This window comes from Salvelinus alpinus, chromosome 1 (assembly GCF_045679555.1).
Source record: "Salvelinus alpinus chromosome 1, SLU_Salpinus.1, whole genome shotgun sequence".
In the NCBI taxonomy this organism is placed as follows: Eukaryota; Metazoa; Chordata; class Actinopteri; order Salmoniformes; family Salmonidae; genus Salvelinus; species Salvelinus alpinus.
The window spans coordinates 27,566,903-27,594,723 of record NC_092086.1 but is presented as its reverse complement, the minus strand read 5'-3'; the positions used below and the strand labels follow the sequence as shown (position 1 = coordinate 27,594,723).

The window sequence follows — 27,821 nt, the reverse complement described above, 5'->3', positions numbered from 1 at the left end:
CGTCTCTGCCTCATACCTTTTTGTCTGCCGACGGTACGCCACTACCCTCCTCGCCCTCTGTTGTACTGACGGTGGCAGGAGAGGAGCGGGCGTTGTGGGAGGAGTAGCCCCCCTGACTGTTGCCGCTCAGCATGTACCCCCCCTGGATCACATAGCTGCCCCCGCTTCCATTAGCCCCCGCCCCTTCCCCAGTCCCATTGGCTGTTCCCCCTGTCGCCACCACTGTCGCCCCACCCCCAGTGGCGGCCGCCGGATTGGCCACGATCTGGCCTGTGCCAGCCACGTACATAGACACACCACCGGTGGAGCCCGTTGTCACGGAGACGGTCAGGGGTGTGCCGGTGGTGGGGACCTGTGAGCCAGAGGTGGGAGGGGCTTCGTAGTAAGGGGCGGCGGTGGTCTGAGTGTACAAAGGGGTGTCTGTGTAGGTGAAGCTGCCTGAACGACTGGAGAGAGGGAGGAGGGGGGAAGAGGGAGGGATGAAGGGAGCAGGGTAGGAGAGATGGACAGTTCGTTTCAAATTTAGCAGTTTAACTGTTGTCTTGAAAGATAAACCACTGCATCACAAAAATAGCAGTCCCAGATCTGTCTGTGCTGTCTGGCCAACTCCACTGTCTAGTTTTAGAAGTTGAGGTGATCTAGCTAGCAACAGTTACCAAACGATATAAGCATAGTGGCATAGCATTATATCACCATAGACAGGTAGTGTTCAGAGAGAGTAGTGGAGAGGAAAGCTTACATTGTGCTGGTGGTGTAGTTGTTGTCTCCTCCTTCAACATACTGCACCTGATTGGTGTACACATGCTGCACTGGCACCTGCTGGAGCTGCTGCTGCACCTGACACACACACACACACACACACACACACACACACACACACACACACACACACACACACACACACACACACACACACACACACACACACACACACACACACACACACACACACACACACACACACACACACGAGTACACACACAGAGTCGGTCAAAACACTAATCTACTCCCCCTCCTCCAATTTCCTTTGAAGTGTGTCCAAATATTTCAACTGTAGTCAATCATGAGGCATACCACATCAATCACAGGCTCATTCACTTCAATGGGAAAATGACCTTGACTTGCAGGCTGATCCCCTTACCCTTCACATTGCTCTTTCCTACCTACTTGCCTCTGCCTTAATCTCACTCCACTCTGTTACCCACTGACAGCCTCTCTAGGATACCTAACTTCCATTTAAAGCTGCAATAAGTCATTTTGGGGCGAAACAATTCCATTCACATATAACTGTGTTATGGATCTGTCATTCTCGCTGAAAACAAGTCTTAGAAGTGGTAGATCTGTTCTATGTATTTCTCTGCTTCCTGTTCATAAGTTTCGTTTTTGCGTCTTTTACTAGGTTTTGTACACCAGCTTCAAACAGCTGAAAAAAACATATTTCTGGTTGCAAAAAAAATATTTCACAGCGGTTTAGATGTACAATGATTCTCCACACTTATACTTGCTTGTTTTGTCACATAAACTGAAATCAGGCAAACTATTTTTTATTTAACTTTTATTTAACTAGGCAAGTCACTTAAGAACAAATTCCTATTTACAATGACGGCCTACCCCGGCCAAACCAGGACGACGCTGGGCCAATTGTGCAGCGCCCTATGGGACTCCCAATCATAGCCGGATGTGATACAGCCTGGATTCGAACCAGGGACTGTAGTGACACCTCTTCCACTGAGATCCAGTGCCTTAGACCGCTGCGCCACTCGGGAGCCCGGAAATGGCGGAAAATTTCTGCACAGTGCATCTTTAAGTTAAAACTGCACTTAGTAGTGGGAGACTAAGGCATAAATTCTACCTAATTGACCTACTCTGAGGGCAGAGGCTGCGTCAAACAGGAGTGGCTGTCCTTGGGCTGTGGTGACCGTGGGGTAGCCTCCCATCTCCATCCCCTCCCAGCCCAGCGAGAGCACCGACAGGGACAAGGCGAAGGGAGGGATGACCAGGGGGAGGGAGAGGGGGAAGTAGGAGGGGTACTCCTGGAGGCTGTGTCCGTCTGTCTGCATGTCTGGGTGTCTGTCTGACGGCACCCATGCAAAGTACTGTGCGTCTGTCCTGCTCTGCTCTGCTGTTGTCCACTCCTCCTCTATCTCTCGGTCTCTCCCTACGTCTGTCTCATCCCTCTCTCTCTGTTTGCTATGCGAACTCTGGAACCAACCAACCAGGAGGGAAATGTTGTGATGTTTATCTGGCTCAGCAGGACCAAAGGAATACATAATACAATGCAATACAGTGCATTTTTGAGTGTGTGTGTGTGTGTGTGTGTGTGTGTGTGTGTGTGTGTGTGTGTGTGTGTGTGTGTGTGTGTGTGTGTGTGTGTGTGTGTGTGTGTGTGTGTGTGTGTGTGTGTGTGTGTGTGTGTGTCTGTGTCTGTGTGTGTGTGTGTGTGTGTGTCTGTGTGTGTGTGTGTTTGCGTCTTACCTCCTGAGTGAGGTGGATGGGCTGCAGGTTGGTGACACTCAGCTGGGTGGTGATACCCTGTTCAGTCTTGGCTGTGATCTGGGACGTTGCCTGCACCACTGACCTCTAAGGACAGGAAACACAACACAGATAGATTCACACAGTGTGTAGCTAAGACAATAGCGTCTGGTAGTTAAGATAATAGCCCTGTTACATCAGCTCAAACTGGGTGTGACGAGAACTGAACATTTTTCCTCATTCTTCCCATGTCCTGACTTGTCCAACACATGTTTCACACCGTACTACTATGGCTGACCCTGTAAAACAATACATTTCACTGCACCTATCCAGTGTGTGACAATAAAACATCTGAGTTACTGTTTTGCCATCTGAGAGCAGTTAGACACCATAGGCTTGAGAGACTAGTAAGTATTTTGAGCTATTTCCGGCCAAGTTTCTCTCGGGGAACAGCAAATGCTAGTTTCGATACTTTTTCCTCAATTCTTGGTTTGTCCAGAGGTTGTTACCGTAAAACCCATAACTATCACTTCTCATTTCCCACATAATAGTGCACCAATGCTGGACACCAAATACCGGAGGGATGCATAAATACTTTATGTCAGCACTATTTTGGCTTCACCAAGTCTTATGATGAGTTGCGAATAATAAACTGGTTTTTCTGTGTGGTTTCAAGTGAGTTGCAATTGTTCAATATGATGTGTCTACCAGGATCATGTTCATTAGGGCATGAAACAGAAAAATGTCCAGATAGTCACCTCTCTGTTTTAATCTGTTTTCTTCTGTTTGGTGCCTAATGAACATGACCCAGGTGTGAATGAGAGAGGGGAAGGGACCTCTACCTGCTGTGCTGCTTGCACCTGCTGCACCACCTGTGTGGGAACCCCAGTCTGCTGTACCACAGCTGGAGGAGGGCTGGAGTCAGACACAGAGTCACTTGAATGGAGAGAGCCCTCTGTGGAGAGAGAGTGAGAGAGAAAGGGAGAGAGAGAAAGAGAAAGAGAGAAAGGGGGAGAGAGGGGTGTGGAGGAAGGGAGAAAGGGAGAGAGAAAAACAGAGAGAGAGAGAGACCTGTTAATATGAAACTGACTTCTCTCTGAGCCACTACACCCACATATTACAGTACACAACCTCTTCATGATAAGCAAGAGCACAGGGACAGAGTTCACAGCGGTCAGAGACATTCCACTCATTGCAGGTTTTTAGATTCATTTGGTAGAAACTGTGAATCAGAACGTCTCTCTTAAGATCAAGAACAGAGCTTGAACAGGAAGCTATGAGACTTGTTACTTCCTCTCTCTCAGGCCCATCTAAGAACGTGACACCAATGTAATCTGATTCTAATTTATCTTTAGTTTTATGATTTATAATTTCTGTAAAGCATATCGTACCTATTCTAAGCTAATAGCCTGGTTCCTCTCTAGGTTTCTTCCTAGGTTTTGGCCTTTCTAGGGAGTTTTTCCTAGCCACCGTGCTTCTACACCTGCATTGCTTGCTGTTTGGGGTTTTAGGCTGGGTTTCTGTACAGCACTTTGAGATATCAGCTGATGTAAGAAGGGCCATATAAATAAATTTGATTTCATTTCATTTAAAATAATGTTTGCACCATGTTTTGTGCTTTATTTTTATTTTTAATCCCAGCCCCCATTTCCGCAGAAGGCCTTTTGCCTTTTGGTAGGCCATCATTATACATAATAATTTGTTCTTCACTAACTTGCCTAGTTAAATAAAGGGTCAATAAAATTAAATAATTACAAATTGTCAGGTTTCTGAATGAAATGCCCTAATAATGTAGCCTGGTCCCAGGTGTGTTTGTGCTTTCTTGCCAACTCTTATGGTCTGCGTGACAATGACCATAGGAGTTGTCAAACAGATCTGGGACCAGGCTAGTGTCGGTCATGACTTCAGATAAATTAAGTCTACAGTCAGTAGCATGTGATGTGATGCTGAGCCCGGCTCACCTGTGACGGTGACTACGATGTACTGGGGGGCGTTCTGGCCGTTGTTGGCCTGTGATGAGGAACCCTGGATCTCAGCCGTCACATACTGGGTCTGGGGGGGAGGAGCCTGTGTGGGCGCCACCTGGACAACTGATACAGACACTAGGGTTTATTTATTACATGATACACATTGTCATAAGCATCTGAATTGATGCATACCTATAAGACATGACTCAAAATGACATAAAAGTACATAAATGTATCAATGAAACAATATAAATATTTATTTATACATCACAATTAATAAATGTATAACAATCAAATGAAAATTTATACTGGCAGAAACAATACCTGCTGTCTTCTGTGCCGCTGTGGGAGTGGATTGTGCAGGGGGTGTGGTTTGTCCTGCTGCGGCTGCAGGAGCCCCCACCGTGGTCTGAAGCTCGGCCAGGAACTGCTGCGTAGGAGCTACCACGGTGTGTGGGGCAGCGGAGGCTGAGGACTGTCCGGCCACCGTCACACTCCCACTCGCTGCCCCTTGGGGCTGGGTCGTCACGGGCTGCAACTCCCCAACGTAGCCTGTCGTGGCCATCATGAGAACTGGGCCTCAGACACTGAATATGTGAAAAATAAAATAAAATCTTGTTAGCTGAGAGATCTAGCTGAAGCCTGGGTGCCAGTCTTATTCTGCTCTCTTGCCAATTCCTGACGGAATTCTTGTGTTTGGCTTGACAATGACAGCAATGTTGTTGGGAAGAGCACAAACAGATCGAGGACCAGGCTAATCTACAATGAACAAAAATATAAAAGCAACATGAAACCATTTCAAAGATTTTACTGAGTTACAGTTCATATAAGGAAATCAGTCAATGTAAATAAATTCATCAGGCCCTAATCTATGGATTTCACATGACTGGGAATACAGATATGCATCCGCTGGTCACAGATACCTTTTTAAAAAAGGTAGGGGCGTGGATCAGAAAACCAGTCAGTATCTGGTGTGACCACCATTTGCTTCATGCATCGCGATGCATCTCCTTCGCATAGAGTTGATCAGGCTGTTGATGGTTGCCTATGGAATGTTGTCCTACTCCTCTTCAATGGCTGTGCGAAGTTGCTGGGTATTGGCGGGAACTGGAACACGCTGTCGTACAAATCAATCCAGAGCATCCCAAACATGCTCAATGGGTGACATGTCTGGTGAGTATGCAGGTCATGGAAGAACTGGGACATTTTCATCTTCCAGGAATTGTGTACAGATCCTTGCGACATGGAGCTGTGCATTATCATGCTAAAACATGAGCTGATGGCGGCGGATGAATGGCACGACAATGGGCCTCTTCACAATATATCTGTGACTTCAAAATGGCATTGATAAAATGCAATTGTGTTCGTTGTCCGCAGCTTATGCCTGCCCATACAATAACCCCACCCACACTATGGGGCACTCTGTTCACAACTTTGACATCAGCAAACCGCTCGCTCACACAATGCCATACACGCTGTCTGCCATCTGCCCAGTACAGTTGAAACCGGGATTCATACATGAAGAGAACACTTCTCCAGCGTGCCAGTGACCATCGAAGGGGAGAATTTTCCCATGTCGGTTACGAAGCCGAACTGCAGTCAGGTCAAGACCCTGGTGAGGATGACGAGCACGCAGATGAGCTTCCCCAAGACTGTTTCTGACAGTTCGTGCAGAAACTCTTCAGTTGTGCAAACCCAGTTTCATCAGCTGTCTGGGTGCCTGGTCTCAGACGATCCCGCAGGTGAAGAAGCCAGATGTGGAGATCCTGGGCTGGCGTGGTTACACATGGTCTGTGGTTGTGAGGCCGGTTGTAAGTACTGACAAATTCTCTAAAACGACATTAGGGCGGCTTATGGTAGAAAAATGAACATTCAATTCTCTGGCAACAGCTCTGGTGGACATTCCTGCAGTCAGCATGCCAATTGCACGGTCCCTCAAAACATGAAACATCTGTGGCATTGTGTTGTGTGATACAACTGCACATTTTAAAGTGGCCTTCCATTGTCCCCAACACAAGGTGCACCTGTGTAATGATCATACTGTTTAGTCAGCTTCTTGATATGCCACACCTGTCAGATGGATGGATTATCTTGGCAAAGGAGAAATGCTCACCAACAGGGATGTAAACAAATTTGTGCACAAAATTTGAGAGAAATAAGCTTTTTGTGTGTATGGAACATTTCTGAGATCTTTTATTTCAGCTAATGAAATATGGGACCAACACTTTACATGTTGTGTTTATATTTTTCTTCAGTGTAGCTATAGATAGTAATTGTTAAATTGTTGCTTTATCTTGAATGGAGCCTTATCATCATCATCATCATCATCCAGACTGTTCCTTAACGTGATAATGATTGAGTCAGTGAAGCCAGATGGAACCCAGCAGGAGAGGTTTCTTATCAACACCTGGCTTTTTACCGCTGTCTCAGAATCAGAATCACCTTTATTCGCCATGTGCATTTGCACATACTCTGAATTGTACTTGGTGATATGGTGTTGCTAGTGATAGACAACATTAAGAGACAGAATACAGACAGAGAAGTTTAAACACAGTTTACATACATTTTAAACAATTATACCACCGTAATGAATGTATTGTAGCACTGCTTTTAATTAATTCCATAATTGAAATTGCTATACACATGGGGAACTTCTGTTTCCTTACACATATTCTGTCTGGGCCTAATAATGAGTCAATTCACTTATGACTGAGATTTCCCCCTCCAAAGACTGTTAGTGGTACAGCTAGAGAAGAGGTGTGGGGGAGGAGAAGGCTTGAAGGGAAAGAAAGGCATGCATTTGGTGTCCTGTTACCTGTAATGTGATCAGTCATCTCTAATGTGACTGCTGCCGCTGCTGGCCAGAAGGCTTTTTACATTTACATTTTTGTGATTTAGCAGACACTCATATCCAGAGCAACTTACAGTAGTGAGTGCATTCATTTTAATACTTTTTTTTGTACTGGTCCCTCGTGGGAATCGAACACACCAACTGAGCTTCACAGGACTGCAACATGAGTAAAGTGGGGAAACTCCATTCTCCATTCTGCTTGTCTATTGACACTGCGTAAAGCATTGGTGTTGTTTTTACTTTTAGTTCACTTGTAAATTACACTGTTAATGAAGGGGTAATAACATGGTGTCTGGACGAACTAATGAATTTAGGCCATTCTTTTAGAATAGAATATCCAGCCTCTAGCTTCGACATGTCTATTTCTCCCTAAAGTACCAAACCCTTCTCTCACTCGCTTTCTCTCATATACAGAAGAGACACTGCTCTGTGGAATTTATAACAGTATAGCAGGTTTACAGATGTGAAGCAAAATGTTTTCAAGAACACTACCATTTCACCCCTTTTTAACCTATTCAATAGTATTGGTTTTATTGAGTAGCCAATACTCAGCAAATAACTATATATGACCTATGCTGTTGCCAAAATGAGAGGAAGATATACACTTTTGGACAAAATTCAGTTTAGCTATCCAAGTGAATGAGTTAATGTTTGGAATTAACACAAATGCCCCCCCCATATTTCAAGGTCCTTGCCACTGTAACTTACATCTGCATAATATAGTCAGTCGCGCCCCTCACTGACACGCCCCTCTTTACATGGCTTGCTTGACTTCACTTCCCAGTGCCACCTTTCTACCCTTCGTACGGGCTTGAGAACTAAAACCTCTGGCCGGCTAATTCTCTTTATTTACCAAATTACAATGCATCTTTAGTTAGCGTTTTTTTTAAATCCAGGCTACTACTATCAGCTCGCAGTGAGATTGGCTAGCAGCAACTAGCTAGCTAACGTTGGTAAACTAGTCAACCTCTGTCTCAGCCAGGCAGAAGGACATTTTGCGTTAAAGCTGATAAGATAGGAAAAGTTTGAACATTATTTGACACACGCCACTGTGGTATTCCACGTAGCCTGCTAGCTAACATTAGCTTCGAGCTGGTCAGCAGGCTGCATGTCAACAGCTGAGCTAGCTAACGGTCGTTAGCTTGTCTCGCGTATCTACAACACCCGCCATTTTGTACCCATATCGTGCATTTGACATCGCCATAACAACGGCCTGGGTATTAAAGCGTCATGTCAGGCATAATGTACTCAGACACCGCGTTTCAAGAAACACTATTGATGAGCCAACAAGCAAGTTAGCTAGCTAGAGACGTTGGCAACCAGTTTGCTATAAATGGCTACTGAAACAGGCAACAAAAAAAACAGCCGCATTCAACATAATGTTTCATTTGAAATGTTAGAAGCACACGTAAGCTATCTAATATGTTTAGAGTTTCACCTCTGATTCCAAGTGAATTTCCCACCGGTATTTTTGTTTTTATTTTTTTCAAGGATTCAGGCTGTTGTTGTTGATTCTCGTTGCTGGGTTCTTGTCGCCAGGGCTACCGTGGCTATGGCGCTTCGTCCTCACCGGGGCAACTGTTGCTACCCACCCGCTTTCTTCCCTCCCCCTCATTCGCGTTGATTGGCAGACAACTCCCAACATGTTTTAAAGTGGTAGTACCACATAATTTGTCGATACAAAGCACTTCATCACATCTGTGAGAAACCCATGTCCAGCTTGAACATGAAATTAACCAACTGAGGCGGATCCCATATCCGGGATAGAAATTTGATTATTCTAATGTCAATCAACTTGCGATTTGGTAGTAACACTATCTCAGTTTGATCGCCGTTTTATTTGATCAAATACGTTGAAATAAAATGTTACATTAAGTTACACAATGCGATCTCAATGTCACCTGGTCTGCAAACATGCAACTTTATTATTGTGTAGGCCTATACCTAGTGTAGCAAGCTCTTTTAGAGCAATAAGGTTAAGTGAAAGTGACATAACTACTATATTGCAGATGAGTGATCAGTGAATTTTGTTGTCTAAAACAACAACACTGTATATGAACACTGAATGAAAATTAGTAGTTAAACATGGATTCTGTTCTCTCTCTCTCTCCTGCTCTCTCTCACACATTTAATGTAAAGGGATTTATTGGCATGGGAAACACAGTGAAATACATGGGTCTATGTTTTTGGTTGGATAGGTTTCTCAATTTCTTTCTTAGGTTTTTGCATTCTTCATCAAACCATTTGTCATTGTTGTTAATTTTCTTAGGTTGTCTGCTTGACATTTTTAGATTTGATAAGGCAGCTGAAAGGTCAAATATACTTTAGGCTTTGTAATGACAAGTTTAACTATTGCAGTGAAACGTTTTCTAAAAGGGATTGAATTTGTTGTTGCCCAATTTTTGGGGGGTAGTTTTCTACGCTACTTTCCTTCCATCGATAGCATATCTTAGTATTATGCAGTCCCTTTGGCTTTGATGCCTGATGATTGAATATTGCGATTTTCAAATAGACTGGGATTTTGCTGTGATCTGATAGGTGTGTCAGTGGGCTGACTGTGAATGCGCTGAGAGACTCTGGGTTGGGATCAGTGATAAAGCAATCTACAGTACCACTGCCAAGGGATGAACTGTAGGTGTACCTACCATAGGAGTCCCCTCAAAGCTTACCAGTGACTAAGTACAGACCCAGTAACCGACATAGCTGCAAGAACTGTGACCAATTTTTGTTGGTTGTTTCGTAGTAGTTATGTCTAGGGCGAAATATTGGGGAGGGAATGTGCTCTTGCACACACACAAACATAAACTCAGCAAAAAAAGAAATGTCCTCTCACTGTCAACTGCGTTTATTTTCAGCAAACTTAACATGTGTAAATATTTGTATGAAAATAACAAGATTCAACAACTGAGACAAACTGAACAAGTTCCACAGACATGTGACTAACAGAAATGGAATAATGTGTCCCCGAACAAAGGGGGTGTCAAAATCAAAAGTAACAGTCAGTATCTGGTGTGGCCACCAGCTGCATTAAGTACTGCAGTGCATCTCCTCCTCATGGACTGCACCAGATTTGCCAGTTCTTGCTGTGAGATGTTACCCCACTCTTCCACCAAGGCACCTGCAAGTTCCTGAAGATTTCTGGGGGGAATGGTCCTAGCCCTCACCCTCCGATCCAACAGGTCCCAGACGTGCTCAATGGGATTGAGATCCGGGCTCTTCGCTGGCCATGGCAGAACACTGACATTCCTGTCTTGCAGGAAATCACGCACAGAACAATCAGTATGGCTGGTGGCATTGTCATGCTGGAGGGTCATGTCGGGATGAGCCTGCAGGAAGGCTACCACATGAGGGAGGAGGTTGTCTTCCCTGTAACGCACAGCATTGAGATTGCCTGCAATGACAACAAGCTCAGTCTGATGATGCTGTGACACACCGCCCCAGACCATGGCGGACCCTCCAAATCGATCCTGCTCCAGAGTACAGGCCTCGGTGTAATGCTCATTCCCTCGACAATGAACTCGAATATGACCATCACCCCTGATGAGACAAAACCACGACTCGTCAGTGAAGAGCACCTTTTGCCAGTCCTGTCTGGCCCAGCGACGGTGGGTTTGTGCCCATAGGCGACGTTGTGTTGCCGGTGATGTCTGGTGAGGGCCTGCCTACAAGCCCTCAGTCCATCCTCTCTCAGCCTATTGCAGACAGTCTGAGCACTGACGGAGGGATTGTGCGTTCCTGGTGTAACTCGGGCAGTTGTTGTTGCCATCCTGTACCTGTCCCGCAGGTGTGATGTTCGGATGTACTGATCCTGTGCAGGTGTTGTTACACGTGGTCTGCCACTGGGAGGACGAACAGCTATCCATCCTGTCTCCCTGTAGCGTTGTCTTACAATACGGACATTGCAATTTATTTCCCTGGCCACATCTGCAGTCCTCATGCCTCCTTTCAGCATGCCTATGTCACGTTATCTTTGAAAGACAGGGTCCTGAAAAAGGGACGTGTCTTTTTTTGCTGAGTTTACATACAAAAACACACCCACAAACATACATACACACACACGTATACAGACAAAGTCTACATACTGGCCACAAACAATTTATTGAAAAAGCAACACATTCAGTCGCCATCAATGTCGCTCTCTTAACCTGCTCACCTGGTCACTCACCACCAGACAATGTGCAAATGAGTCTCCAACGCCCCCCTGAAATACCATGTTGTTCACATTGTTATCAACCTATTAATTACAAATTCACAAATCCATTGTCAATTGTGAAACGGGAGACCTTTAACTATGCAGTGACACAGATAGGGCCCCAGCCTTTGTTTGACTCAGATGATGACTTCCATGTTATCTGCCTTTGAAAATGTCACCCGCTTTGCCTCATTCCGTCGCACGCACCCCCTACTCCTTGCTGTGTGAACCCCCCACCTGTGACTTCATCACTCTTTTTTCAGAGAGAGAGAGATGGAGAAATATGAGGGGAGAAGCAAGTCATGGGAGAATAATCAGAGCAGCTGGGGTTACACAGAGTCAGCACTGAAAATGTGTGAAGTCGTATAGTGTAACGTCCTGACCAGAGTTCTTATGTGTTTTGCTTGTTTAGTGTTGGTCAGGACGTGAGCTGGGTGGGAATTCTATGTTGTGTGTCTAGTTCGTCTGTTTCTGTGTCCAGCCTAATATGGTTCTCAATCAGAGGCAGCTGTCAATCGTTGTCCCTGATTGAGAATCATATATAGGTGGCTTGTTTTGTGTTGGGGATTGTGGGTGGTTGTTTCCTGTCTCTGTGTTCTGCACCAGATAGGACTGTCTCGGTTTTCACGGTTGTTGTTTTGTATTGTTGTAAGTGTTCACAGTTCGTTAAATTAAACATGTTGAACACTAACTGCGCTGCATTTTGGTCCTCTCCTTCATCCCAGGAAGAAAGCCTTTACATATAGGGGAAGAGTTGAAGTTTTACTTGAAAGTAAGTTCTATATAATAATAAAAATATGTATTTTATTTAGCGCTTATCATTACAAGTAGAATCTCAAGGTCGCTTTGAAAACAAAATTTAACCAGAAACTATTTAACAAAACAAATGTAGGGATCTGTCAGTATTTTGGCGATGGTCACCTTTAGATGATAGGCAGTTCATAAAGGTAGTATCTTGAGAGGAGGGAGCATAGATGTAGAGACATCTGACAGACAGGCCATGGAGCTCCTCAACGGGCACCTCGTCGTCGTCCACAATCACAGCTCCTCCTCCGTCGATAGGCTGGATCTTCCACTACTAAAATGTAGCACATATGTAGTATACTGTATTTACTAAACTTGGTATTTGTGTTTGAGAGAACATGTTCTTGATACCGACATTTTGACACGGTGGCATCACACTTCTGAACTGTGTCATCATACCCAACATTCCTACTGTACCCCTGTAGAAGATTTGATCAAGTTTAAATATGTATTTTTAAGGTGTTTTGACACTTTATTCAGATAGTGAGGAAATAGACAAGAGGGAGAAACAGTGGACACAGGAATTGAACCCGGGTCTCCAGATGGGATTCGTATGTAACGTGTTAGGGAGTGTTACCACTACACCGTGGCTCTGCACATTAACACTTGCTTTGCATGAGCAGAAATGTCTGGTGATCAAGTGAGTTTGAGGTGGGTGATGACCACAAAAAAGGTGCAGGTGAGGATTCAAATGAAATGTGGGTTTGACATCCAGAAAAGGTGTTTTTCCTGTAATCAGATTACAAACTACTCTGACATCATCGTCGCGTTTGAGCAGTATTGGCTAATTATGCCACCTTTGGTCAGTGCTTTGTCTCCATAAAGGTCTCTGGGTCTATCTCTCTCTCCTATCTATGACTGTCCTGGTTGGGAGGGTGTGCGTGTACAAGTTCCATGTCTACCTCGTATGGCTGAGGACCCCTTTATAAACCCATACCAGGTCACTGGGGAAGTCACACAACACTCGCCACCACAGAGAGACAGAGAAAAACACCTGCTCCAAACAGCCCAGTCTACCATTGAAGAATCTATTCTCTCTCCTTTTTTGCTCACTCGTTCTTTCACTTCCTGGGACATGATGTGGAAACCACTGGTATTAGCTGTGTGTCTGTTAGTGACTGGGGTGCAGGGGATGGAGCGCCCCACGTATAGAGTGAAGCTATGTGGCCGGGAGTTCATCCGGGCGGTCATCTTCACCTGTGGAGGATCTCGCTGGAGACGGTCACTCGGGAGTGCAGGTGAGGCATGCCGGCTGGACAAGCCTTTTATTGGGTCATTGTGTTTCTAAATTGTGCACATTTTTATTCTAGCCAAGCAGTAATGCACCTGATTCAATTTATCAGTGATTTATGGTTTGTTGAGTAAAGGGAAAGGACTATGTTGGCTTTTTTTGTATCACTGGCTTTGTCCATTGGAATGTATTATATCCGCACAGTCGATTACGTCCACCCAGTCGATTACATTTTTTTCCATTTAAATGTATTGTGCATTGGTCCAAACACATCAAGACAGTAGTGAAGAGGGCACGACAAAGCCTATTCCCTCTCAGGAGATGTTTGACATGGGTCCTCGGATCCTCAAAAAGTGCTACAGCTGCCCCATCGAGAGCATCCTACTGGTTGCATCACTGCCTGGTATGGCAACTGCTCGGCCTCCGACCGCAAGGCACTACAGAGGGTAGTGTGTACGGCTCAGTACATCACTGGGGTCAAACTTCCTGCAATCCGGGACCTCTATACCAGGCGGTGTCAGAGGAAGGCTAAAAAATTTGTCAAAGACTCCAGCCACCCTAGCCATAGACTGTTCTCTCTGCTACCGAGTGTCAGTCGGTACCGGAGCACCAAGTCTAGGTCCAAACAGCTTCTACCTCCAAGCCATAAGCCTCCTGAACAGCTAATCAAAGGACTACCCAGACTATTTGCATTGCCACCACCTTTTACACTACTGCTACTCACATTGACTCTGTACCGGTACCCCCTGTATATAGCCTCGCTAGGGTTATTTTACTGCTGCTCTTTAATTATTTGTAACTTTTATTACATTGTTTTACTTATCAATTTTTTCTTGTATTTGGCACATGTTACAAATAACATTTGATTTGAAATAGAAACACAGTAATCTTTGACTTTTGAATGTATAAATTGAGCAGCACTGAGAGTCAATATCACATTTCAACACTCCTACTATAAACTGCATTTCAGGAGACTTCCCTCAGGACCCTTTCAGCTCCCATGACGAGGACTCATCTGAAGGCTGGAACTCAGACTCCCAGGTCCCAGAGGGTCCCTTCCAGCATGTCCAGGAGGGTGGGGTGTTCATCAGCAGGCCAGCCCGCTCCCTCATCTCAGAGGAGATACTGGAGGCTCTCCGTATGTCAGACCGTAAGGGCCGTGATGTGGTGGTGGGCCTGTCCAACGCCTGCTGCAAGTGGGGCTGCAGCAAGGGAGACATCAGCTCCCTTTGCTGAGAATCCACCCCATTCTCTCCCCTCCCATGCACACACATAGCCATACACATACCTGGTATTTTCTCATATCTCTCTCTCTCGGGTTTTCTAACTGCTCTCCCCAGTGTTTCCGAGTTAAAGTATCATGTTAACTGTGCAGGGAGAATATAACCTTATTCTCCATATAGACCCAGTCGGTATTAGATTGAACGCCATGACCCTACCTGCCTGTAAAACAACCTGTGTTTACCTAGGTTTCCCCATTGGCTCACAGCAAAAACGTTATATTTTTCAAACGCAATTTTCTTATTGTCTGCTTGTTTTAGTCAATTACAAAACTCCATTTAAGAAAGTACATGTCTAAAGATTACTTTTCAACAGTGCCTGCTCCTAGCGTTCTCACTACTTAGAAAAACGTAATATTGTAAGGCTTCCCTTATTATGCCCTTTTTCATGACAATGCTAGCAGCAACTTGAGTGAGAGCTAGCTACTGACCGGAACATTAAGCTAGCCAAGACCAACAACACAAACAATCTGACTATCCAGCTAGTGGAATTACAAACGGACAGTATGAGCTAAACAAGTTAAATGTGTTAACCGTGATGAAATGTTTTCAACACACATAGCTACGTATAGCCTACTTGGACACCGTGTTCCCACATTTCCCACACCGAATAGCCTGAAGCCACAGGGCTCTTCTCGCAGACTCTATTTCCCAACGTGGGACCATTGCGAACCACCGGTCAAAATTTCTGAGCTGGCTACTTACTACATGTACATTGAACAACACAGGAGTATTTCGGCATATTTTGTTATTTCTGTATAACAAAAAATCAGCGGGTTTTCCCCAATTTATGGGCGTGGTCTACGGGAATTCCTTATTATTACGTCATTACCGACTAGGACTGAATACCGATATCTTCCTGTCTCTATACGTATGGAATTTGGCTACCTGTGATGAAATGTGGTTTCCAGACCTTTTTCTCCATTGTTGTTTTTGGATCCTTCGTACTTTTTGTCCACTCACTGTCGTCATTCACATGGCCCTTATTTTTTTTAAATCTGTCAAATCTGTTTTATTTTGGATTATGAACCTGTTATAAAGGTTTTAATAAAGATTTGATTTGCTTAACATTCTGACTTTTGGTATGTTTTGTGAGGATCTGTTTATTGCACTATAACCCAATACTATATCACATGTAATATAATATTAGCAACTGTTGGCCTGGGCGCCTGGGTGTCTGTGTGTGTGTGCTGGAAGTGGCATTTTGCCCCAGATAGTGTGCTGAGAAGCTGTGGTTGACCTTGAGCGAGAACAGTATACTTTCTATGCAGGTGCAAATAGCTCAAACTATGTTACAGAACTGTCTGGCCCCAGTCTCCAGGGTGTGGGAGTGTAATCTACACAGCAACAGCGCCGGACACCAAGGAGCGCCAAGAGGCTGGGACCAGCCTGAGCGCCGGCGATAGGCTGAGCAAGTTTAAACCACGCTCAGCCTCTACTGTGATAGGCCAACAGACGGGTTGGAACTACGTCTATCACAGTATAAGAACAGCTGTTTACTTTCATCCTGCCAGTTCTCTGTTCTGCCCTGCGAGGTGATACAGAGAACCCGTATATACGAAAATTGCATTTACCATTTATCGCTTAAGTTTAATAAAAATACTTAAAGTATATTCGGTGACTCTGAATCACATTTTGTCCTGATACCAGATTTGAATTGACGCAAATCCCTAATAGTTTTCCCACCAGCCACAGATACGGTCAATGCCAGAATCATGACATAGGAAAACATAGGGCCATAGGACATAATGGAGTTGGCCTATGACATGTGTAAAGCAACTTTTAATTCTACTGCACAAAAATATTGCGTTTTGAATAAAATTACTAATTCAAATGGAGCACAATAGCACTGGAATAAAACACACTTGACCCCTCAAAAGAGCCCCTAAGGGAACTGAACAAAACGGATACAATCTGGAAGTGGCAGTGGCCTACATCAATTACAGCATCATTTAATCTGTTGTTATTCTTCTACTATTTATTTTGTTACCAATACTATGTACATGTTAAAAGTATATTCTGATTACAATTATTATATCTTTTCACTAAATGCAATCTATTAGCTTCCAAAATGTAAGTAGGTATAAGGTATATCTAGCTGTCTGATAACACCTTCTGATTGAATGGCTCCGCCTGCACTTTGAAAAACCCACAGTGCACTAAGTGAATGTTGGAAAAAGATCTTGGTTGCCTTCTAGACATAGAAATGTGAATGCAAAACGGATTCTGGCCACAAAATAGGTGAAGTGAACTGGCAAAAGAATTGAGTCCTCATTCAAAGGAAAGGGCAGTGTGAATACAAAGAGAACTGAGATATTTAGCTTTTTTTTTTTACCACAGAGTTCACTTTAAAGAGGACTGAAATCAGTTATTTTAAAGAGGACTGACTATATGTGAAAACACCATTATTATGTAGGGTTAAATTTGATGCAATAGAGGATCGCTGCCAAAGGCAATTTCCGTAAAACAAAGTAGGCGGGTCATAGACAGATCACAGAGCTTTTTAGAGATGTGTCCACTCCCTTCGGGGCTCATTACACTCCGCTTTGCGGATCATAGACAAGTTGGGTGTGTGAGAAATAGTTAGGTCTACACACACATCCAATCTAGTTTCTGCCATATTGCTTTCACCTATTCAGTCTGATCATTTCGGGAAAGAGAGTGAGCGAGGATGCAAGGGAGGAAGCATCGCTTAGAATGAAATACAGCCAGTGTGCCGCGAAAAGCACCCAAACTTCTGCGCACGTAAACATCGCAAACATTCATTCAATGTACAATAGAATGCCGGCGAAAGATGGAAGTTCCGTTATTTTGATGTCTTTCTTGACGACGAGGTAATAGCTCTTATTTTTCGAACCACTTATTTTTCAACTTAACTTACAGTTTGCCGAAATCATATTGATCATTAGGCCTACCAGTATAACGTTTTTAGACTTGAAATAATACAAGACTTTGAATGTTCACTCTCATCTCTATACTTATGGCTATGGTAAGCTAATTTGCATCATAACATGACAACAATGGTCAATAGAAACCAGAGGCTTTTGTCATCATGTGCTTTTTCTTAAAAACATGTATGTCGGCTACACAATACACAGAGTGGCAGATATGTCAGTGGCGAAGACAGTGACAGATATGTCTATGAATTTGAATTTGAGAGTGGTTACATTTCTCCAGGCCCATCCCTCATATTTTTACCAAAACAGAGGCGGTTGACCACTTTGTTATTATTTCAATTAAGGACTATAGGCCCAGTGCAGTGATGCTCCTGTGTTTTAAATATATTTCCACACTATGAGGTTGGAATAATACTGTGAAATTGTGAAAATTATGATAATGCCATTTTAGTGTAGGAGCTGTTTGAAAAGGCCACCTGACATTTCAGTCTGTTTTGGTGGGATGGAGATTTTACCTGCCTGGTGACATCACCTGGCGTTAAATGAGTTAATAGACCAATAAGAAAGAAAGTTTCAAACCTCTCTGCCAATAACAGCTAGTTTTCAGTTTTCCATTCCCTACTCAGATCCCTCCCAGACAGTCCCTGCAAAATTCTTGCTTTGTAAATCGCTCTTTGTTAAGAAGCTATGTTGTTGTTGTTGATCATTTTAAATGAAAACAATCACAGTAAGGTACTTTTTATTTGTTACCCAGAAATGTGTGTGTATGTTTTCCACAGGTGCTGATGGCATAGTGGTGTGAGTAATGGCATGGCCCAGAGTCCCATGTCTCCTGCTGATCCTGCTGCTCCTACTACACACCTGCTTACCTCAACCAGGTGAGTCCTTCACACTGGACTGATCCCAGATCTTTTTCCTGGTAAAGTCATGTGACCAGGAAATTTTCCTTGTGACTATTTATAATCTCTATTTGACACACCCTCAGATCCACCATTCACTGATCAGCTCTGGGATTTCTTCAAATAATTCAGATGGACTAAACCGTAATGCTGATCTATATGTTTGATCTGATTGTATGTCTATGTTATTAGTTCATTCTTATTATTAAACACTGGGCCGTTTCTTTTATACTGTTTTTCACACTGTGTATTCATGTACTGTATTCTTCACATATCTCATTTTAATATATCTACTACTGTACATTGCATTTTTGTTATACTGTTTATACATACTGTGTATTTTTAGTGCATTTGGAAAGTATTCAGACCCATTGACTTTTTCCACATTTTCGTTAAGTTACAGCCTTATTCTAGAATGTATTAAATTCGTTTTTTCCATCATTAATCTACACACAATACCCCATAAAAATATCAGAACTGAAATATAACATTTACATAAATATTCAGACCCTTTACTCAGTACTTTGTTGAAGGACCTTTGAAAGTGATTAGAGCCTTGAGTTTTCTTGGGTATGACGCTACAAGCGTGGCACACCTGTATTTGGGGAGTTTCTCCCATTCTTCTCTGCAGATCCTCTCAAGCTGCGTCAGGTTGGATGGGGAGCGTCGCTGCACAGCTATTTTCAGGTCTCTCCAGAGATGTTCGATCGGGTTCAAGTCCGGGCTCTGGCTGGGCCACTCAAGGACATTCATAGACTTGTCTCGAAGCCACTCCTGCGTTGTCTTGGCTGTGTGCTTAGGGTTGTTGTCCTGTTGGAAGGTGAACCTTCGCACCAGTTTGAGGTCCCTAGTGCTCTGGAGCAGGTTTTCATCAAGGATCTTTCTGTACTTTGCTCCATTCATCTTTCCCACGATCCTGACTAGTCTCCCAGTCCCTGCCGCTGAAAAACATGCTGCCACCACCATGCTTCACAGTAGGGATGGTGCCAGGTTTCCTCCAGACGCTTGGCATTCAGGCCAAAGAGTTGAAACTTAGTTTCATCAGACCAGAGAATCTTGTTTCTCATGGTCTGAGAGTTCTTTAGGTGCCTTTTGACAAACTCCAAGCGAGCTGTCATGTGCCTTTTACTGAGGAGTGGCTTCCGTCTGGCCACTCTACCATAAAGGCCTGATTGGTGGAGTGCTGCAGAGATGGTTGTGCTTCTGGAGGTTTCTCCCATCTTCACAGAGGAACTCTGGAGCTCTGTCAGAGTGACCATCGGGTTTTTCACCTCCCTGACCAAGGCCCTTCTCCCCCGATTGCTCAGTTTGGCCGGGCTGCCAGCTCTAGGAAGTCTCTTGGTGGTTCCAAACTTCTTCCATTTAAGAATGATGGAGGCCACTGTGTTCTTGGGGACCTTCAATGCTGCAGAAATGTGTTGGTACCCTTCCCCAAATCTGTGCTTCGACACAATCGGAGCTCTAAGAACAATTCCTTGAACCTCATGGCTTGGTTTTTGCTCTGACATGCAATGTAACACAAGCATTTCGCTGCACCCGCTATAACATCTGCTAGACTTTATGCATCCCCATTTCCTTCATTTTATTCAACACAACCTTCCATAGAGATCATATCAGTATCATTCTTAATTAATGCGTAGGGGACCAAGAGGTAAATGGTTCCTAATCACCACCCTGTTAGTCATATCACATATGCTATGGACCTTGTGTTGTGTTCATAATAGAAGGCAACGGAAAACATTTTGAAATGGAAAACGCATATGAGTGTTTCTTATTGGAAAAGTCCAGGTAGTTCCACCCTGTTTCAGACGTTTTTCGTCTGTTTGGTGCCTAATGAACACAACCCTTAGTGTGTGGTTATGATTTTATGTTTCATACTGATACTAGAAGAGGAGAGGAACTCTGAGAGAGGAAGGGTGTCATCACCTCGCAAGATCTCTGTCTTGTTATCATTTCCTGTTTGGGCTTCATGTTCCTTGAAACGCTCTCAGTGTGTGCTTGTGGTTTCAACGTTGTGTGTGTGTGTGAGGGGGGGTCTAGGTCAAAGAGGATGGCAATGACAACAGAAGGAACGCTAAACTGGCACAGTTCCCTTAAAGGTGAATGTCATCTGGATTTTATTTCTCTCTTTCTCTCTCACTATCTGTTTACGTGAAACCGCTACGCACGTCTCCAACTCAATCATCAAGTTTGCAGACGACACAACAGTGGTAGGCCTGATTAGCAACAACAACGAGACAGCCTACAGGGAGAAGGTGAGAGCCCTGACGGAGTGGTGCCAGGAAAATAACCTCTCCTTCAACGTCAACAAAACGAAGGACAGCGGAGAGAGCACGCCCCCATCCACATTGACAGGGCTGCAGTGGAGAGGGTCAAGCTTCAAGTTCCCCAGCGTGCAAATCATTTAGGACCTGAAATGGTCAACAACGCCTCTTCAACCTCAGGAGGCTGAAGAAATTCAGCTTGGCCCCTAAGACCCTCACTAACTTCTGCAGATGCACCACCTAGAGTATTCTGTCGGGCTGTATCACCGCCTGGTACGGCAACTGCACCACCCTCAACCGCAGGGCTCTCCAGAGGGTGGTGCCGTTAGCCCAACACATCATTGGGGACAAACTGCCTGCCCTCCAGGACATCTAGAGCACCGATGTCACAGGAAGGCTAAGAAGCTCATCGAGGACCTCAGTCACCCAAACCATGGTCTGTTCATCTCTCTACCATTTAGAAGGTGGAGACAGTACAGGCACATCAAAGCCTGGACCGAGAGACTGATAAACAGCTTCTCCAGGCCATCTCAGACTGTTAAACAGTCATCACTAGCCGGCTACCACCCGGTACTCTTCCCTGCACCTTAGAAACTGCTGCCCTATGTACATAGAGTCATTGAACACTGGTCACCTTAATAATGTTATTATTTTTTTTTTTAATTACCCCTTTTTCTCCCCAGTTGGTAGTTACAGTCTTTTCCCATTGCTGCAACTTCCGTACGGACTCGGGAGAGGCGAAGGTCGAGAGCCATGCGTCCTCTGAAACACAAACCTGCCAAGCCACACTGCTTCTTGACACACTGCTCTCTTAACCCGGTAGCCAGCCGCACCAATGTGTCAGAGGAAACACAGTACAACAGGCGACCGTGTCAGCGTGCATGCGCCCGGCCCACCACAGGAGTCGCTAGAGCGCGATGGGACAAGGGCATCCCGGCCGGCCAAACCCTCCCCTAACCCGGACGACGCTGGGCCAATTGTGCACCGCCTCATGGGTCTCCCGGTCGCGGCCAGCTGCGACACAGCCCGGGATCGAACCTGGATCTGTAGTGACGCCTAGCACTGCAGTGCCTTAGACCGCTGCGACACTCGGGAGGCCACTGTAATAATGTTTTACCCACTTTATATTTATATACTGTATTCTAGTCATGGCTCATCCTATATAACTATTCCTTTCAGTTCTCTGCTGCCATCGAATGGAACGAATTGCAAAAATCACTGAATGGCATATATCTCCCTCACTAACTTTAAGCACCAGCTGTTAGAGCAGCTCACAGATCACTGCACCTGTACATAGTAGAGGTCGACCGATTAATCGGAATGGCCGATTAATTGGGGCCGATTTCAAGTTTTCATAACAATCGGTAATCAGTATTTTTGGACACCGATTGTGGCAGTCAGGGTATATGCAGCAGTCTGGGCCGCCTAGCTCGTTGCGAACTGTGTGAAGGACATTTATTCCTTACAAAGACCGTAATTAATTTTCCAGAATTGTACATAATTATGACATAACATTGAAGGTTGTGCAATGTAACAGCAATATTTAGACTTAGGGATGCCATGCGTTAGATAAAATATGGAAAAGTTCCATATTTCACTGAAAGAATAAACGTTTTGTCTTCGAAATTATAGTTTCCGGATTCGACCATATTAATGACCTAAGGCTCGTATTTCTGTGTGTTATTATGTTATAATTAAGTCTATGATTTGATATTTGATAGAGCAGTCTGACTGAGCGATGGTAGGCAGCAGCAGGCTCGTAAGCATTCATTCAAACAGCACTTTCGTGCGTTTGCCAGCAGCTCTTCGCTGCGCTTCAAGCATCACTCGCACTGAGACTTGGAGTAGTTGTTCCCCTTGCTCTGTAAGGGCCGCGGCTTTTGTGGAGCGATGGGTAACGATGCTTCGAGGGTGGCTGTTGTTGATGTGTTCCTGGATCGAGCCCAGGTAGGGGCGAGAAGAGGGACGGAAGCTATACTGTTACACTGGCAATACTAAAGTGCCTATAAGAACATCCAATAGTCAAAGGTATATGAAATACAAATGGTATAGAGAGAAATAGTCCTATCATTTCTAGAATAACTACAACCTAAAACTTCTTAACTGGAATATTGAAGACTCATGTTAAAAGGAACCACCAGCTTTCATATGTTCTCATGTTCTGAGCAAGGAACTTAAACTTTAGCTTTCTTACATGGCACATATTGCACTTTTACTTTCTTCCCCAACACTTTGTTTTTGCATTATTTAAACCAAATTGAACATGTTTCATTATTTATTTGAGGCTAAATTGATTTGATTGATTTATTATATTAAGTTAAAATAAGTGTTCATTCAGTATGCTTCTAATTGTCATTATTACAAATAAATAAAAAACATTGGCCGATTAATCGGTATCGGCTTTTTTGGTCCTCCAATAATCGGTATCGGTATCGGCGTTGAAAAATGATAATCGGTCGACCTCTAGTACATAGTCCATCTGTAAATAGCCCATCCTACCTAACTACCTCATCCCCATACTGTTCTTTTTTTTTCTCCTTTGCACCCCAGTATCTCTACTTGCACATTCATCTTCTGCACATCTATCACTCCAGTGTTTAATTGCTAAATTGTAATTATTTCGCCACTATGGCCTATTTATTGCCTTATCTCCCTTATCTTACCTCATTTGCACACACTGTATATATACTTTATACTATATATACTGTATATATACTGTATATATACTTTTTTCTCTATTGTGTTATTGACTGTATGTTTGTTTATTCCATGTGTAACTCTATGTTGTTATTTGTGTCGCACTGCTTTGCTTTATCTTGGCCAGGTCGCAGTTGTAAATGAGAACTTGTTCTCAACTGGCCTACCTGGTTAAATAAAGGTGAAATAAAAAAATAAAACAATTACAAAACTACTGCTGTACAATCCTTTTCTATTTACATAGTGTCCATACTGTCTATACACACCATCATATTCATATATATATTATTTATATTCCAGACTCTGACATTGCTCGTTCTGATATGTCTTAATTTTTCATTATTTATTTTAGCTTTTGGATTATGTGTGTATTATTATTGTATTGCTAGATATTGTTGCATTTTTGGAGATAGAAACTTAAGAATTTTGCTGCATCTGTGATAACATCTGCAAAACTGTGTACATAACAAATAAACTTTGATTGGATTTGTCTCTTTTTGTCTGTCTCTTTTTGTCTATCAGTTGAAATTCACTTCTACCTCCCTCCTCATTGTCTCCCTCACTCTCTGCAGGCCCTCCATCTCCTCCCTCCGCTCCGCAGTGTCACATCCCCTATACGGAGGGACGACAGGCAGATATCCACTGTTTCTGGGATCCAGGACAGGACCCACAGATCCCCACCTCCTACAGCCTGCATTGGAATTCTACGGAGGGGTAAATACATGTCTACTATAGCCTGTATACATCCCATCTTAATACAGTATATACAGGACATATATAATCATATTCACAAATGACCCAGACATAGGCTATCATAACTATCATATACTGTTCCTACACAGATGCAAGAATAGCTGTTAATTCGCTGTGTTTGGAAACCCGCGGTGACTCGTGGTGTTTAGAAACCGATGGGTTAATGCTGCGTTTGTAACCAAGCAGGAAGTGGGAATTTACCACCATAACCTTAGATAGAGGACTCTATATGGATAAAACCCATTTGGCATGGACATTGTCATCAAAGGATTCACCATTTTAAAGTAGTCAACTGGGTGTGACTTCCTATGGGTGAAGGAAGGATCACATGATTCCATCCGGGGCATCAGGAGGGATCAGCCAATGAATTATACTCGTGAGTAAACATTCCATAACTGTAGGTGGTAGTAAATCACCATCCTTGGCTTTATACCTGTTGAAACAACACACTCTAGATGGCAGTATGCACCCTTTCAGTTTGTTTGCCAACTCATAGAAGTAGTAGAAGAAGAAAATGGACTTATTCAAAATGGAGATGGCTCAATGGTTCTGCCCGTGCCAGGGCCGGGCTTATGTGTCTTACCGTACCTCCTTGTCAGTCCACATAAAATATTGAAATAGTGATCATTTATTTGACAGAGAGGCCATCGACAGAAAGACGTGTCAATCTCAGATAAAGCATTCAAGCGAGTGAAACAGACAAGTTTCCCTCTAGTAATTACCAGTTGGGGGATTTTTTTTCTTCCATTCATGTGTGGTAAACACAGAGAATGATAGAGATATCATCTTTATATATGTCCCATTATGGCATCTGTGAGCACTCGGGCAGTGCCATTGAGGCCATCTCCATTTTGAAGTAGTCAAAAAAATGTTTTTACTACTTCTATGAGTTGGCAAACAAACTGAAAGAGTGCAAACTGCGTTGTTTGTGTTGTTTGAAGAGGTATAAAGCCGAGGTGTGTGTCTCTTTGTTAACAATGGCTGGTGTGCATTCTCTAATGTTAAGGAAGACTTGAGGTTCTGCTCACCTGAGTTAGAATACATCATGATAAGCTGTAGACCATACTATTTACGAAGAGAGTTTTCATCTATATTTTTGTAGCTGTTTATTTACCACCACAAACCGATGCTGGCACTAAGACTCAACAAGCTGTATGGCACTATTAACACACAAGAAAATGCTCCTCCAGAGGCCGCGCTCCTAGTGGCCAGTGATTATAATGCAGGGAAACTTAAATCTGTCTTAGGTCATTTCTACCAGCATGTCACCTGTGCAACTACAGACTACAAAACTCTAGATCACCTTTACTCCACACAAGTGTCTTCACTGACATGTTCAACCTCTCCCTGAGCCAGTCTGTAATACCTACTTGTTTCAAGCAGACCACCATAGTCACTGTGCCCAAGAACATCAAGGTACTCATCATCCCAGACACCCTGGACCGACTCCAATTCGCATACCGCCCCAACAGATCCACAGATGTCGCAATCTCTATTGCACTCCACACTGCCCTATCCCACCTTTACAAGAGGAACACCTATGTGAGAATGCTGTTCATTGACTACAGCTCAGCGTTCAACACCATGGTGCCCTCCAAGCTCATCACTAAGCTAAGGACCCTGGCACTGAACACCTCCCTCTGCAACTGTATCCTGGACTTACTGACGGGCCGCTCCCAAGTGGTAAGGGTAGGCAACAACATATCCGCCACAACTCCCTGTTCACCCACAACTGTGTGGTCGTGCACGACTCCAACACCATCATTAAGTTTTCTGACGACACAACGGTGGTAGGCATGATCAGCGACGATGACAGCCCATAGGGAGATCAGAGACTGCCAGGGCAACAACCTCTCCCTCAAAAGTCAGCAAGACAAAGGAGCTGATCGTGGACTACAGGAAACGGAAGGCAAAGCACCCCCTCATTCACATCGACAGGGCTGTAATGGAGTGGGCCGAGAGCTTCAAGTTCCTCGATGTCCACATCACTAAGGAGCTATCATGGTCCACACACACCAACACAGCTTCTACCCCCAAGCCATAAGACCTCTAAATAGTTAGTTTAATAGCTACCCGGACAATCTGCACTGACCATATTTGCACTAACTTCTTTGACTCATCACATATATGCTGCTGCTACTGTCTATTATCTATCCTGTTGCCTAGTCACTTTATTCCTAGTTATATGTACGTATAGTGCATTTGGAAAGTATTCAGACCCCTTGACTTTTTCCACATTTTGTTACGTTTTTCCTCATCAATCTACACACAATAGCCCATAATGACAAAGCGAAAACAGTTTTTTTTACTTTTAAACTTTTTTCACAATTATTAAATGTAAAACAGAAATACCTTATTTACATAAGTATTCAGAATTGTTTCTATGAGACTTGAAATTGAGCTCAGGTGCATCCTCTTTCCATTGATCATCCTTGAGATGTTTCTACAACTTCATTGGAGTCCAACTGTCGTAAATTCAATTGATTGGACATGATTTGGAAAGGCACACACCTGTCTATATAAGGTCCCACAGTTGACAGTGCATGTCAGACCATAAACCAAGCCACGAGGTCGAAGGAATTGTCCGTAGAGCTTCGAGACAGGATTGTGTCGAGGCACAGATCTGGGGAAGGGTACCAACACATTTCTGCAGCATTGAAGGTCCCCAAGAACACAGTGGCCTCCCTCATTCTTAAATGGAAGAAGTTTGGAACCACCAAGACTCTTCCTAGAGCTGGCCGGCTGGCCAGAGCAATTGGGGGAGAAGGGTCTTGGTCAGGGAGGTGACCAAGAACCCGATGGTCCCTCTGACAGAGCTCCAGAGTTCCTCTGTGGAGATGGGAGAATCTTCTAGAAGGACAACCATCTCTGCAGCACTCCACCAATCAGGCCTTTATGTTAGAGGGCCCAGACAGAAGCCACTCCTCAGTAAAAGACACATGACAGCCTGCTTGGAGTTTGCCAAAAGGCACCTGAAGAGTCTCAGACCATGAGAAACAAGATTATCTGGTCTGATGAAACCAAGATTTAACTCTTTGGCCTGAATGCCAAGCGTCACATCTGGAGGAAACCTGGCACCATCCCTACGGTGAAGCATGGTGGTGCCAGCATCATGCTGTGGGGATGTTTTTCAGCGGCAGGGACTGGGAGACTAGTCAGGATCGAGGGAAAGATGAACAGAGCAAAGTACAGAAAGATCCTTGATGAAAACCTGCTCCAGAGCGACCAGGGCCTCAGACTCTGCCGAAGGTTCACCTTCCAACAGGACAACAACCCTAAGCAAACAGCCAAGACAATGCGAGAGTGGCCTCAGGACAAGTCTCTGAATGTCCTTGAGTGGCCCAGCCAGAGCCCGGACTTGAACCCGATTGAACATCTTTGGAAAGACCTGAAAATAGCTGTGCAGCAACTCTCCCCATCCAACCTGACAGAGCTTGAGAGGATCTGCAGAGAAGAATGGGAGAAACTCTCCAAATACATGTGTGCCAAGCTTTTAGCGTCATACCCAAGAAGA

General features: G+C 44.1%; 3 protein-coding genes across 4 annotated transcripts in view; 2 read left to right on the top strand and 1 right to left on the bottom strand.

The window, feature by feature from the left end:
• The window catches only part of rfx1a (regulatory factor X, 1a (influences HLA class II expression)), a 35,206-nt gene extending 26,324 nt beyond the window's left edge, over positions 1 to 8,882 (bottom strand). Inside the window, exons 1-7 of the mRNA XM_071395249.1 lie at positions 8,729 to 8,882; positions 4,764 to 5,026; positions 4,434 to 4,562; positions 3,315 to 3,427; positions 2,476 to 2,580; positions 740 to 837; positions 17 to 446 (exon numbers count right to left, since the gene is read on the bottom strand). Of these exons, the coding sequence (XP_071251350.1) occupies positions 17 to 446; positions 740 to 837; positions 2,476 to 2,580; positions 3,315 to 3,427; positions 4,434 to 4,562; positions 4,764 to 5,007 (1,119 nt within the window). The 5' untranslated portion in view covers positions 5,008 to 5,026; positions 8,729 to 8,882. The remainder of the gene's footprint in view (positions 1 to 16; positions 447 to 739; positions 838 to 2,475; positions 2,581 to 3,314; positions 3,428 to 4,433; positions 4,563 to 4,763; positions 5,027 to 8,728) is intronic.
• Positions 8,883 to 12,062: 3,180 nt separating this feature from the next.
• On the top strand, positions 12,063 to 15,867 carry LOC139572513 (relaxin-3-like). Of its 2 annotated transcripts, XM_071395245.1 has the most exons (3): positions 12,063 to 12,254; positions 13,387 to 13,524; positions 14,488 to 15,867. In XM_071395245.1, exons 2-3 carry the CDS (start codon positions 13,419 to 13,421, stop codon positions 14,751 to 14,753), a joined length of 372 nt encoding a protein of 123 aa, XP_071251346.1. In that variant the 5' UTR covers positions 12,063 to 12,254; positions 13,387 to 13,418; the 3' UTR covers positions 14,754 to 15,867. The 2 variants fall into 2 exon arrangements, with proteins under 2 accessions (XP_071251346.1, XP_071251341.1); XM_071395240.1 differs by lacking the exon at positions 12,063 to 12,254 and having other exon boundaries at positions 13,099 to 13,524.
• Positions 15,868 to 17,328: 1,461 nt separating this feature from the next.
• il12rb2l (interleukin 12 receptor, beta 2a, like) overlaps positions 17,329 to 27,821 on the top strand; it is a 33,644-nt gene continuing 23,151 nt past the window's right edge. The window contains exons 1-3 of the mRNA XM_071395189.1: positions 17,329 to 17,631; positions 18,474 to 18,572; positions 24,127 to 24,268. Of these exons, the coding sequence (XP_071251290.1) occupies positions 18,500 to 18,572; positions 24,127 to 24,268 (215 nt within the window). The 5' untranslated portion in view covers positions 17,329 to 17,631; positions 18,474 to 18,499. The remainder of the gene's footprint in view (positions 17,632 to 18,473; positions 18,573 to 24,126; positions 24,269 to 27,821) is intronic.

Coding starts and splice junctions, on each gene's coding strand:
- LOC139572513 (XM_071395240.1), top strand. CDS start 13,194: ATGGCTGAGGACCCCTTTATAAACCCATACCAGGTCACTGGGGAAGTC. Junction 13,525..14,487: donor ACGGTCACTCGGGAGTGCAG/GTGAGGCATGCC, acceptor ACTGCATTTCAG/GAGACTTCCCTCAGGACCCT.